Source organism: Equus caballus, chromosome 26 (assembly GCF_041296265.1).
Source record: "Equus caballus isolate H_3958 breed thoroughbred chromosome 26, TB-T2T, whole genome shotgun sequence".
Classification (NCBI taxonomy): domain Eukaryota; kingdom Metazoa; phylum Chordata; class Mammalia; order Perissodactyla; family Equidae; genus Equus; species Equus caballus.
Genome location: NC_091709.1, coordinates 46,522,023 through 46,535,303, shown reverse-complemented (window position 1 = coordinate 46,535,303; position 13,281 = coordinate 46,522,023). Strand labels below are relative to the sequence as shown.

The window sequence follows — 13,281 nt, the reverse complement described above, 5'->3', positions numbered from 1 at the left end:
CCTCCCGCCCAGCAAACACACAGCGTCTCACCTGCTCCCCTCGCCCTGCATGTTCCCACTGCCCTGCAGTGGCAAAGTGGGTGCAGGGGCCCCTGCATCCCCACCCTGGGCCAGCCCCCGCCCCAAGCTGCTCGGTGCTGGGCTCGGGCCGCTGACCCACCTTCCCTCACCAGCTCCTCCAGCAGGCTGCCCCACTCGCTGCGGAAGACGTTGGCGCCCGTGAGGCTCCCGTCCCCGCCGATGACACACAGGTTAGTGATGCCACGCTGGACCAGGTTGTAGGCAGCCGCCAGGCGTCCCTCCCGAGTGGTGAAGGCCTTGCAGCGGGCGCTGCCAATGATGGTGCCACCCTGCGTGGAGGACACAGGACACTTGACCAACGGAGCGGCAGAAGGGCCCCTTGGAGGCACTGGAGGGACCCTGGCACTGGGCAGGAGGGGACCGGTGGACCCAAGTTCTCTGGAAGCCTGGGCAGCGTCCCCACCTCCCTGGGCCGTTCTCCTCCCAGGTACAACGAGAAGGACGTCCACCCGTCAGGCTCAGAAAGTTCAAACAAGGTAATGCAGTGGGCAGGCCCTGAAATCTGTAGAGTGCAACATACACACACACACACACACACACACACACACACACACGCAGGCACCAATGCAGGAGCTCCTGAGCCCTGAGGGTCACACCTCAGGCAGCTCAGACCAGGGTTCATGTGGCCTCTCCCTGGTCAGCTTCAGCCCTGGGCTCCCTCGAGGGCCCTGCCCACAGCCCACCCACAGGCCCACTGTGCTCGGCCAGACCTGAGAACAAAGTGCCCGGGCCCCACCATGCTGCTCCTGAGACCCGCCTGGACGGGCATGGGCCCCAGGCTCAAAGGGACCAGCCTGGCGGCACTGCCCTCAAAGCAGAGCCCACACCTCCCTCTGCGCCTGCAAACCGCCTGAGGGCCTCCAGGGCTCCTCCTGGAAACGCAACCAGAGATGCCCAACCCAGCTGGCCTTTCCTCCCAGAGCCCATCCTGCCCCTCTGTCCCCTCCTGCCCTCTCCTGCCCCCACTGCCCCCTCTGCCCTCTCTGCCCCCTCTGGCCCCCCCACCCCCTCTGCACCCCTGCCCCCTCTGTCTCCTCTGCCCCGCCACCCCTTCTGCCCCCTCCTGCCCTGTCTGCCACACCCTCTGTCCCCTCCTGCCCTCTCCTGCCCCCACTGCCCCCTCTGCCCTCTCTGCCCCATCCTGCCCGCTCTGCCCCTCTGCCCCCTCCGGCCCCCCCACCCCCTCTGCACCCCTGCCCCCTCCATCTCCTCTGCCCCGCCACCCCTTCTGCCCCCTCCTGCCCCGTCTGCCGCACCCTCTGCCCCCTCCTGCCCTCTGCCCCTGCTGCTCCTCACTCCTCATTCCTCCCCGAGCACCAGCTCTTCCCCACATCTTTCACCTGCCCACCTTTCATGCAGTGTCACATCCCAGCTTAGTACTCGGCCCAAAGCCACTTTCCTAGGCTGGTCACTCAGGACAGAGAGGCCACAGCCGTCCTCAACACAGAGTCAGAGAGTAATGGCCAGATCTAGCCAGGGGCGTACAGGCCACCCTCCCTGGACATCTGGGGTGGAGGACAGTGGTGTCCAGGTCGTAGCTCCACTCCATGACAGGGGGCTTGAGGGCTCTGCTCCCCAGCAGGAGGACACAGGGGTGGGGGCTGACGAAGCCCAAGAACAAGGCTCGTCTGAGCCCCACTGGACCGACCAGGGCTGGGACAACAAACTAGCTCTGTCCCACGGGCGCCTGGGAGAGCGAGGCCCGTTGGTGACATCTGATCTGGAAGAGGGGCAGGCGGCACACACGGGTTGGCCCCACCTGGACGAGACCTGGGGCAGGCCTCTGGGCACTGGGGTCCAGGCCAGTCCACCCACTACTCCCGCTGACTCATGTGTGGCTCATGGGGACAACTGGCCGCTTGCATAAGCAGCATCAGCTGGTGGCCGGGGATAAACAGGTGACAAGTACCTGCAGGATGGCCCCAGCTCTGTCGGGGACAAAGGTCTCCCCCTGGAGATCAGGCCCAGACCACCTCTTCCAGGGATCCTTGGCCCCGCAGGTGCTCCCCCACCACCCACCCCAAGTTGGAGGGAGACACCGGCTCGCCCGTGGCCTCGGGCACTAGAGGCTCAGAGCGATGATGAAGAATGGGACGGCCGGGGGAGGTGTGGAGAGGCCACTCAGAGCCTGTGGCACGCCTTCTCCAAAGTGTCCTCTCCTGCCCACACACCCCTATATAGAAAGTGAGAATGAACAATCGTATCAAAGATGTCCCGGGGCCACCACATCCCCAAGACCCCAAGGCAGGAGGACGACACGGTCAGCCTGGAGCTGAGCCCCAGTGGGCTGGTATGTGCATGTGTGTGTGTCTGTGTGTGTGTGTCTCTGTTTCTCTGCGTGTGTGTCTGCATGCGCATCTATGTGTCCATGTGTGTCTGTGTGTCTGCATGTGCATCTGTGTGTCTCTGTGTCTCTCTGTGTGTCTCTCTGCGTGTGTCTCTCTGTGCGTGTCTGCGTGTACATCTATGTGTCCGTGTGTGTCTGTGCATGTGCACTCACAGGCAGGAAGAGGCCTCCCCACCACAAGCCTTACCAGCTGGATGATGTTGGAAACGCTAAGCCAGTTGGCCTTCTTGATGTTCTCTCCTCCTTCCACGAGGCCCTCGTAGCCCTGAAACCAGAAGGGACAGGCATGAGATGGGGGCCCCAGCAGCAGGACAGCACTGCCGTGGGGGGCAGGGCACTTCAAACCTCAGCCCAAACCCCACCAGCAGGAAGCAGGCCCAAGGGCCCTGACCACCCAGCGCCATGGGCGACGAAGGCGGGGTCAGCCAGCGGTCATGGGCTATCGGGGGAGGGGCCCGGGGCACCCAGCTGGGCCTCCAGAACACCCTCTTCAGGGCATGCAGACTATCAACTATAGCGCGTCACTCCCTCAGCACAGGGTCCCCCTCGCAGGGGCCCGACTGACGAGGGTTCCTGGCCACACCTAGGTCACTGTTCCCAGATCAGAACGAGCCCACTGCCCAGCTGTCCCCTGCCCTTCCAGGACCCTCCCCTCCCTGAGGAACCCACTGTCCTGTCTCCTAAGGGCGTCGACTAGATGCAGAAATGACAGCACACTGTCCCCTCTGTGTCTGGCCCCTTTCCCTCAACCTGGCATCCCCGAGGCCCCACGGAACTGTGTGCTGTCATGGCTACGCCCACGTCCACTGTGCCACCCCACAGTCATGATCTGTGCACTGCTGGTGGACACTGCGAGGGCTCATGTTTGGAAATGTTAAAGTGAGGCTGCTGAGAAGGCACACGTCTCCTGGGGGAGGACCCCTGAGTCGCTGGGGGACTGAGCAGCTGTCACCGCATCACCACATGGCACCTGGATGTGCCTGTGCTGCCTCCTTGCCCACCGGCAACGTGGCCAGGGCTTCCAGGCGCACAGCCCGCGGCACTGGGCAGAGCTACTCTGAGCCCGAGGGCGGAATGTCAGCCCTCAGGTGGCCCTAACTTGAACTTCCATGTGGACCACGTGCTGTCTTCCTACAGCATAAGCCCTGGGCCATCTGGACAGCCTCTGCGAGAGGTGCCTGTCCTGGTGTCTTGCCATCTCTTCTCTCGTGGGGCCTGCCCCTTATTAGCAGGAGTTCTTACATAGTCTGTGTGTAGGACACATGCATTTATAAGTAGTAGAAAGATACGGCACCATCATGCCCAGACGAGCCAGGCCACCTCCTCCGTGCAGCCCTCCCAGCCCCTCCAGTGAAGCGGCAGCAGATGAGCCACTGCTCCTGCCTGGGGCTGGAGCCCAGCCCAGCTCTGCCTCCTCCCCTCAGGAGGAACAATGCTTATTGTCCCATCATGGGGTCTGCAGGGTCCTGGGCACCCGTCCCCTCTCCCCGCCCTGGGCCAGGCCCCCAGGCAGGCTCAGGACTCGCCGCAGGCCCAGCACACTTCTGCCCACTCTCCCTGTGTCCACTCTGAGCCCAAAGATCCAGTTTGGGCTCTTGGGTGAATAAAAACAGTCCCATTCACTGAGCCCCTCTCGGTGTCAGCTGTGAAAAGTGCTTCAACTCACAACATTGCATAGCTCTCATGCCCTTACATCCCCAGGAGGAAGGAACAGGTATCCCCACTTAACAGAAGAAGAAATCGAAGGTCAAGGAGGTGTGGGGGACGGGAGTTGGCCACCCCAAGATATGTCTCTTTGGCATGAGGATTATTTTAGGCTGGTTACTTTTAAAAACTGCAGGTGGGAAGGAGGCTCTGAGAAGCAGAGTTTACTTACGCTTTGTTAAGAAACATCTACATTGTAAAGGAAATCTCCATCTGCAAAGGTGTCTCCCTCTCTGTACCAGGAAGAAGGGGGGATGACCTTATCTCTAGAAACTCTTATCAATGCTGAAGGCAAGGACTTAAATCTGCATAATTTTATTCCTGTTTACTGTGCTTGTCTGGTAACCTCCTGTAACTGACTCCCCCAGCCCCAACGTCCTCCTTTGTCGTTAGCTGAAGATGATATTTAAGGTGGGGGCTTCAGCCATTTTGGTGAATTGCTCAGCTTGCCTGAGCCTCTCCCATGTATACATGTTCTAAAGCTTTGATTAATTTTCTCCTGTTATTCTGTCTCATGTGAATTTAATTCATTCTCCAGCCAGAAGAACCCAGAGAGGGTAGAGGAAATGTCTTCCTCCCCTACAGAGGTGAAAGGACACACCTGCCACATATGCACAATCTCAGGGGGCTGGGACTTAGACCCACTCCTCCCCGTCTGGACACTGCTTGTCCAGGAAACGAGGCCACTCCCTGGAGAATCTCACTCTGTCCTCCAGAAGGTTCTAGACCCTTATCAGGGTGTAGGCCCCACCTGCCTGGCTCCTGAGACTTTGAGGAGATCTGCTTCCCAAACATGACCTAGGGCTTTGCAGGGTCCCAGCCATCCAGGCCTGGTCTGAGGGTCCAGAGCCCTGCGGGTAGGAGGAGTCCTTTCATTCAGATCCCCTCCCCTGTGCAGCCAGGGGTGGTGTGGACCGGCCTACCCCGGGGCCTGGGTGAAGGGACAGCCAGGGCGAAGGGCCAGGACCAGTGGAGGAGGGAAGCCCCAGGGAGAGCAGAGCAGGCCAGGCTTCGAAACATTCTATGTAAAAAGTAAAAACAAAGTAACACAGTGCGTAACACAATGCTGCCGGAAAACCACAGGATGCTGTACCCACCAGAGAGAGTGTGTGCGTGGGCGTGTGTGTGTGTGTGTGTGTGTGTGTGTGTGTGTGTGTGTGTGAGAGAGAGAGAGAGAGAGAGAGAGAGAGAGAAATACCCAGCCTGGAGGGTCAGCCCCAAATCTTAAAGGGGAGTGGGGGGAGGGCAGGTATGAGGCTAAGGGGGCATCAACTCCCGCCAGAACGACATAGAACAATCCTCTGGTGTTTTGGCCCCAGGAGGCTGGTGGGTGATTCAAACACGATTGGGAGATGGGGCAGGAGGGCTGGGGGTCAGAGGAGGACGAGGCTGGAAAGACGGGGGTTGGGGTTCCCGGGTCTCAGGGGAGCACTGCAGCACCCCACTCTCAAGGGACACAGCGCACCCACGAGTACCCAGGCTGGAGGGCGGGCCCCCTCCCGCCCACCTCGTCCTGAGCAGCCTCCGTGCCACCCCACCCCTAGCCTGGGCCTCCGGGATTGAATGAGGACTAGCGAGACTGTGGGGCAGGACCAGGTCTCCTTTCTGTCTCCCCCAAGCCTCACTTCTCTCCTCCCCATCACTCTTGACCCGAGCACACAGTCCGTTCAGCCAGCGTGGGGGCCACGGATCTGCCCCGAGCCTTACCTCATAGATGAGGAAGACTTTGGCTCCCACGTAAATGCCCATGCGCGTCACAGCTCTGACGGCGGCATTCATACCTGCAAGGAGTCAGGGCAACACTGTCAGTTGGGATGCAGAGATGTCGGGACCCCGGGCCACCCTGCCCGGCATCTCAGCAGAGACTGAGCCAGGAGTGCGAGGTCCAGGCTGGGTCACCTGGGTCACCAGGTCAGGCACAGGGTGAACCCCAGGAGGCCGTTTCAGCTTCCAAGTATTTGGAATCAAGCTCCCCCGAGAGTTACACCAGGAAAATCCCCACCTGGGCCTCATCAGCCTGAGCCTGGAGACCAGAGTGTGCAAATGTTCCAGATCATCTCCTGCCTCATGCACTCCCGTGGTCCCCCCCACCAGCCTCTGCTGCTCGGTGGAGCCCCACGCCCCCCGGCCCCCAGGGCAGATCCCGACCAGGGGAATCTGAGCAAGGTGGGCTCTTGGCCCCAAGACGAAAACAGAAGGCAGAGGGGACACTGAGGGCAGCACCCCCAAGCCCACCCGTCATGCTCTGCTATGGACCCCAGGCGCTCCCGAGGGCAGGCTCCATGAGACAGGAGAGGAGGGCAGTGTCCTCTCCATCCCCAACCAGCAGGGGACAGCCCTGCCTGCCCCTAGGGCCAGGGTCCTGGGGCGCTGGGAGGTCCAGCGGCCTCAGGCAGGGCGACTGAGTGGACTCACACTCCTGCCCTTCAGCCTGCACATGGGAGCCACCAGGCTCAGGGGAGGAGGGTCACCTCTCTTCCCTGTCCCCCAGCCCCGGCCCCTGTCCCTAGCAGCTACGCTGCTGCAGTGTAGCTTCCTGGAACATTCAGGGGGCAGGGGAGGGGGCGGCCCCATGAGTGTGTGGGCAGCAGCCTCTGTGGCTGTCCGAGGGTGGAACAGGGCCTCACCCAGGCAGCAGGCCTCCAGGCCCAGGCAAACACCCTGGTCAGCAGCCCCAGGGCGGGCCCCCCGGGTGGCCCAGCCCCATACTGGTAGCGGCCAGGGATGGGCGAGGCCCCTGCCGAGCCTGGAACTCCATGGCTGTCGGCGTTCTGCCTCAAACCCTCTTTCCTGAGAGCCCAGGTCACAAGAGAGATGAGTGGTTCAGAACAAAAGGAGCAGGCGGGACTGTCCCCAAGTCCCCAGAGAGGAAGAAAGACGGCCACGGTCACCTGGCCTGGGGCCCGTCCCCGGATGCGGGGGGCTGGGGGCTGAACCACAAGAGAGGACCACCCCCTACTCCCCCGCCTTCCTCCCAGCAGTCCCAGCCCAGAGGACACACACGCTCCCTGTGGTCTGTCCCCGAGCTTGTGAAAGCCTGTCCCTGGAGGAGGCCGCTGTAAACGCCAGGCGTGGCCGTGCCCCCAGGAGGGCTGTGCTCCGGTCCCCCGAGCGAGAGGTGGGCAGTGCCCTCTGCTCAGGCAATCCCACAGGAGTGCCATCGCTTCTGGGGTCCCTCACAGCATGTGCTCCACAAGGCAACCCCAACGTGCGGACTCTCGACCTTTACCCTGGTTACACAAGTCTCACGGGGTCTCCAGCCTGGCAGGCAGGGCCCAGGGGTGTGAGCAGGTCTGAGAGATGCCCCAAGGGCTGCAGAGCACCTCGGAAGAGCCCAGCGCAGGGCACAGGGCTCCTGCAGATGCAGACGGGGCGTGCGCCCCTATCCCCAATCTCCAGACGAGAAACCGAGGTCCCAGAGGGAGGACAGGGGACCTGCCGGAGCCCCTCCTCAGGCACAGTGAGAGGCCCCATCCCCACCCGGCAGCTGAGGCTCCTGCTGCCTGGTGTCCAGGGCCAGGGGTGTCTAGACATCAGGGCGGCAGAGACCTGAGCTGGCAACCCTCGCGGCTTACACACTCGACTCCAGCAGAACCTCATTTCTAAAGAAACCATAAATGTCTCACGGCCCCGAGGGGTGAAGGTGGGGTTATGGAGGCTGAAGTCAGTGGACAGGAGCCCAAAGAGCCCCCTACCCCCAGACAACTGAGCTGCCCCCCAAGGGCCTGCCGTGAAGGTCGCAAGTCCCGCTGCCCAAGGTCAGGGGCCCGTGGGCCGCAGGTTCCCTGCCCTCCCTGCCCTCGCCAGGGTGGGGTGGTGAGGGAGGTCAGACAGCAGCAGAGCTTTCTCCCCCCACCCACACCCATCAAGCCCCAGGTCCTGGCAGAGGCGTCCGGCCTCCTCCCTGGCCGCCCTTGCTAGGTAAGGCCACTTTGGGCCCACTGGAGGCTCAAGGTCCCAGCCTCACCTCTGGCAGGCAGGAGGGAGGCTACCGGCTCCCGACGGGCGAGGAGAGAGAGTAGAGGGGGCAGTGGCCAGGGACCCAGGCCCACTGTCCAACCCGGAGGTCTCTCTGGTCAGCCCTGGCTGCGTGTGCTGCCGGGCAGTCCAGCCCTGGGGTCACAGCCGTCTCACTAGCCAGCCTGGTGGGCTTGTCCGGAGCCCCCGATGAGCAAAGAGACCCCAGGGTCAGGGTTTGGGTACTGGGAGGACCGTGTTAGTCCAGAGTTGTGGAATAAGACTGTTTGGCTGCCATGGAAATGTGGCCTGAGGGTGTGCATTTCCCCAAACCTCACCGTAAGCCGTGAGGCTCTTTTTAATTGCTCTTCAATCTGCTTGTCTTTCTGAAAACAAACCCGGGCGGCAGCCAGAGCCCCACCCAGCCAGGAGAGCGGCGGGCAGCAGAGCAGCTTGTCTCCCAGCTGAGGAGGCACCCCTCGACCTCGCGACCCCTCGACCTCTAGACCCGCCCCCCCCCCACATTGGGCCAGGGAGACTGCAGACCCTGACTCCCTGTTGGAGGAAACCGACAAAGCGACCAAAAGGATGTCTGAGGTCGATGCATTTGTCCCTAACATGGCTTTTCTTCACAACTAGTCCTTGGAAAAACAAACTGGACAAGAAAGTGGTGACCATGCGGTGACACTGAGCTCTGCAGACCAAGACTTCGTTGTCAGTGGACTGTAGACGCGGCGCCTGGCTGGGACACAACAAGATGGGGGTTGGGGGGGGTGCTGGGAGCAAAACCCTCACCTGCAGATACAGGCCATCCACTGGGAGAAGGCAGACCCGTGGGCACGACTTAAAAGGCTGGGAGGGGCTGCCCCAGGTGGAGCCGAGGTGGAAATGGTGGGCGAGCTGGGCTGTGTTATGAATGTCTAGCTACTTTTGCACCAAGTACTCTGCTCTGATGCCCTTGGACAACTGTCTTCCCTCAACTCTGACCCTCCCGGCCAACAGGAAGGGAGGCCCCGAGCCCGCAGAGGACACGGACTCCAGGCTGGCTGGAAGGAACCTGCCAGGTGGCCTGTCTTGTCCCTTCCCCCCATTTACAGAAGGGGAAACTGAGGCCTGAGGGAAGTGCTTGGGGTCAGTCACACGGCTGGTCAAGGCCAACCAGGACCTGGGGCTGGCCCTCCACTCCGTGAGGCTGCCTGGTTTTCACACCTTCCAACAAATGCAGACTTGAGCATCTGGAAGGAAAGTGCACATGAGGGTGCCCATTCTCCTGGCTGCTGTCAGCCCAGTGCCCACTCAGGAGGGCCCACATGGGAGGGCCCACATGGCCCCGTCAGGTCCCTACAAGGTCAGTCTTTATTTGGAAGGACATAGAGGGCCCTCATGGCAACCTGAGCACCCGCCGCCTGGAGCCAGATCCCAGGAGAAATGCTGGCAAGAGGGTGAGCCAGCCCAGGGCGCACACCCACTGACTGGTTTCAACACTTGCAAAACAGAAAGGCTCCCTTCTCCCCAGAGCACCAGCTGGCCCCTGCATCTTCCTCCTGGCATCGGGCCCAAGCCCTAAACTGGGCAAGTTTGTGGAGGAGTCCTCTCTCACAGCCCCAACCAGAAAACCACCAGCTACCACATCTACGCGGTTAGGACGTCTACACGTTGGAGAGAGCACACAGAGTGAGGCCAGAGCTGCCAGGGGTTCTGGGACACAAAGCCACCTGCAGAGAAAGGCATGAGGTGAGGGACCAATAGTCAGCCAGCAGGCGCACTGGTGGCCACGCTCCAGCCGCGTCCAGGAAACGCTGCCTGTTCGGTGGGAGGCACCAAGTGGAGAAGCACAGCTAAGACAGGCTCTGCCCTCAGCCGGCTGGCCTCCCCAGGCTGGCAGCACCCTCACTACTGGGGCCCCTTCCTCCCTGGCCTTTCAGCCAACCCCACTCACCCCGTGTCCTCTGTCTGTGCCAGGGGAGGGAAGGAACATGCCACTCACAGGGCTTTGTACCCATGCCTAAATGCATGCCATTTATCCTCCCTGCCCCCGGCTCCCTGTCCCCCAGTGCTGTTGTCTCCATGGCACACACAGGAGACTAGGGTAGAAACCCCTGTGCCCGCAAGAGCCATGGGAGTCGGGGCCCCACACGCCTCTCTGTGCCTCTCTGGCAAGGTGGGTCCAGCCCTCTGAGGATGTGTCTGTCCTCATGCACCGGGCCTTTCCCATGGGCTAATCTCACGGGATGATGCTTTGCCAAGACCACCCTCTAAGCCTGCTGGCCCCAGCCCTAGCCCACTGGGTCTGCTCTAGGGAGCTGCCACTGCCCAGCAACAGGCAGCAAGTCCTCTAGCCACGGCGGGGCCGAGGACATGCATCAGGGCACACTGCCCGCTGGCCGGGCCAGGCCCAGACCGCTCAGCCAGAATCTGCAGGAGGGACCTGTGCAGTGGGGATGCGGATGGTGGGATGCAGACAGCAGCTGACTCTTTCTGTCCTCCCGGGCTGTGAGAGCCTCCTCCTACCTCTGCCCTGCTCTGAGCAGGGAGGGGTCAGGGGCCTAAGGCGGAGGAAGCTGTGTCTGCACTTTCTGATCTCGAAGGAGACAGACCAGGCCCAGCGGCGCAGCTGAGCGTGCTGGTGCTGCCTCTCCCAGCCCTGCTTCCTGGTCTACTTAAGGTCTCTCCTGGGGTTCAGGGTGTGTGGTGTGTCCGTGTGGCTGAGCATGACAGGTGCCACGCTGGTCATGCTGGGCCAGAGGTGCCGGGAAAGGCAGGCAGGACAGGACCAGGCTGTCAGGAGAGGAACTGCCAGGATAGACCCCAGGTGGAGCACTCTCCCCCCTCTGCCAGGACCTCAGCTACAGGACCCTGGGCAGCCCCTGTACAAGGAGGGTGGGAACAGGTCTGAGCTAAAGAACACTCCCCAAGCGCCCAGACAGCGCACCTTCCATCCCACCCTTGTCCCCACCCGGGCTCCAAAACTAGAGGAAAGAGGAGGGGCTGTCCTGGGTAGGTCTGCCACGGCCGCCCCACCCCTGCCAGCCGGATGGAGCTGGATGCAGCGGAAGGGATGGGGCGCGAACTTCAGAGGGCCCTGGATTGGAGGAAACACCGTGTCTCCAAGTCGGAACCAGGAAGAGCCTCGCTCTGGGGACCTGCGGAGACCTGCCCAACCATGGGGAGCCTACGCTCGGCGTGGCCTCCAGGAAACACGCCTCCAGACATGTGCCCCCTCCAGCACTGCCCGCGCGCCTGTCGCCGGGCCACCGCCCCGCGCAGACACACCCCCGGCGGCGGGCGCGCGAGGGCGGGGAGCGGAGGCCGTGGCGGGCGGCACGTACGCCCGGGGCCGGAGCGCGCGGGGCGGGTCCGAGGACGCGGACTGAGATGGGGACGGAAGGCGCAGCGCCCAGGGCTCTCCGCCGGCCGCGCGCCCCCAGGTCCACCAGCGGGGTGGCCGGCGCCCCCGGAGGGGCCCGACCGGGACAGGGAGCAGCCCCCCGCCCGCCCGGCGACAGGCCCCGCGCACCCGCCCACCTTGCGCGTCGCCGCCGCTGGTGAGCACGCCGATGGCCTTGCCGGCCCCCGACATCCGCAGCTTCTCCAGGTCCACGGTGGCCATGGCGCCGCCGAGACGGGCCGCTCTCTCGCTCCCTGCCCGAGCCGCGCCGCTCCGCGCCGCTGTCGCCGTCCCCGCCCCGCGCCGCGCGCCCCGCCCCCGGCGCCACGTGTGAGGTCACCGCTGCCCCGGCCGCAGGTTGGGGGCGGCCGCGCGACAGCCCCAGCGCGCCCCGCTCTGGAAGTGCCTGCGCGGCTGTCCCGGGGTCCCCCTCGCCCCCCAGCGGGGAGCTGCGACCTTGGCCCAGCTTTTCCGTTTAAGTTTCTGAACCGGTTCAGGGCAACAAGGGCGTCACGTTTGTGGAGAGTCCATTTCGTAATCGTCCACGTGCTGTTGAATACAACCTGTAGCAAAGCTTCTCAAAAACATTGACAATGTCTAGACCGTGTTGTAACCGGACCCGAGGGAGGGCTGAGGCGGGGATGGGCGCACAAACAAACACATCCCTGGGCGGATCGCTGCTTACCCAGCACGCACTTGGGCAGAATTTGTAATTCTAGACCCGCGTCTGTTTTAACTTTGTTTTTCAAGAAGTTCGTTGCGGGAGCGCTCCCACCATTCAGGACACGCAGTGACGGTGACAGCCTTCAGGCTTCAGCCGAGGGTCTCTTACCGGCACACTGGGTTCTTATTGTCCCCCAGGATGGAAATCAAGAGAGACCACAAACGGGAGTAGAAAAGTAAACGTTTATTAGCTTGTGCCCAGGAGAGGCACAAGGGAGCCGTGGGGAAAGGAAAGGGGCAGGTGACCGGCTCCCTAGGGAGCAGGGCTATGGGGCTTTTATTAGGCAAAGGCTGGGAGGAGGGCCTGTCATGGCTGTAGAGGCGGGGTTGTGGTGCCGCCTGCGCTGCTGTTCCACACGCCACTGCATGTGTGGCATGTATCATTAGCATGCCAGCTCTCCACCTCCCCGGGTGTGATTTTTACTGCTAATAGGGCTAGGGTCACCTTCAGTGGATTCTTGGGTGCCAGGGCAGATGCGTGAGCCCAGGAAAGTCCGAAGGCTGCTGAGTGTGGATCTTGGTGGCTTCTATCTGATTGTCCTAGCTTGCCCATTGGTTAGGCACCTTATCTTGTCAGGTCAGGGGCCTCGCAGATGGCCTTGTCTCAGTAGGCTGTTTCCTGTCTCAGTTTCACTGAGAGGGGACTGCTGGTTGATTGAGAGCCCAGTGGAATTAAGAGGAAAACTAAGCAGCATTCATTTATTCGTTACTTCAGTAAATACTTGCTGGACACTTGGAAAAGTCTTGCACCCCCAGTAGCGTGTAGGGGTAGGGACCTGGGTCAGGACAGTGGCCTCCACCTTGGATGGTCAATGGATCAGTCAGAGGGATTGATGGAGCCCCTCCCCTGAGCGAGGTGCATCAGGAGTAGGGACTGTAGGGGAGGAAGACATCTCCTCTACCCTCTGGGTCCTTCGGGCTGGGCTACGAATTAAATTCACATGAGACAGAATAACAGGAGAAAATCAAACAAAGCTTTATAACATGTATACATGGGAGAGACTCAGGAAAACTGAGCAACTTGCCAAAATGGTGGAGGCTCTCATCTTAAATACCATCTTCAGCTAAAGACAAAGGAGGA

General features: G+C 61.9%; 1 protein-coding gene across 2 annotated transcripts in view; it reads right to left on the bottom strand.

Moving 5' to 3' along the window:
* PFKL (phosphofructokinase, liver type) overlaps window positions 1-11,954 on the bottom strand; it is a 28,794-nt gene extending 16,840 nt beyond the window's left edge. Inside the window, exons 1-4 of one of the 2 annotated variants that reach the window (XR_011432952.1) lie at window positions 11,615-11,788; window positions 5,840-5,913; window positions 2,616-2,693; window positions 161-350 (exon numbers count right to left, since the gene is read on the bottom strand). Coding sequence is in view for 1 of the 2 variants with exons in the window: in XM_023630274.2 (XP_023486042.1) it covers window positions 161-350; window positions 2,616-2,693; window positions 5,840-5,913; window positions 11,615-11,699 (427 nt within the window). In the remaining variant the exon portion in view is untranslated. Of the gene's footprint in view, window positions 1-160; window positions 351-2,615; window positions 2,694-5,839; window positions 5,914-11,614 lie in introns of both variants that reach the window. The other variant, XM_023630274.2, reaches the window with a different exon arrangement.
* Between the last annotated feature and the right edge of the window lie 1,327 nt (window positions 11,955-13,281).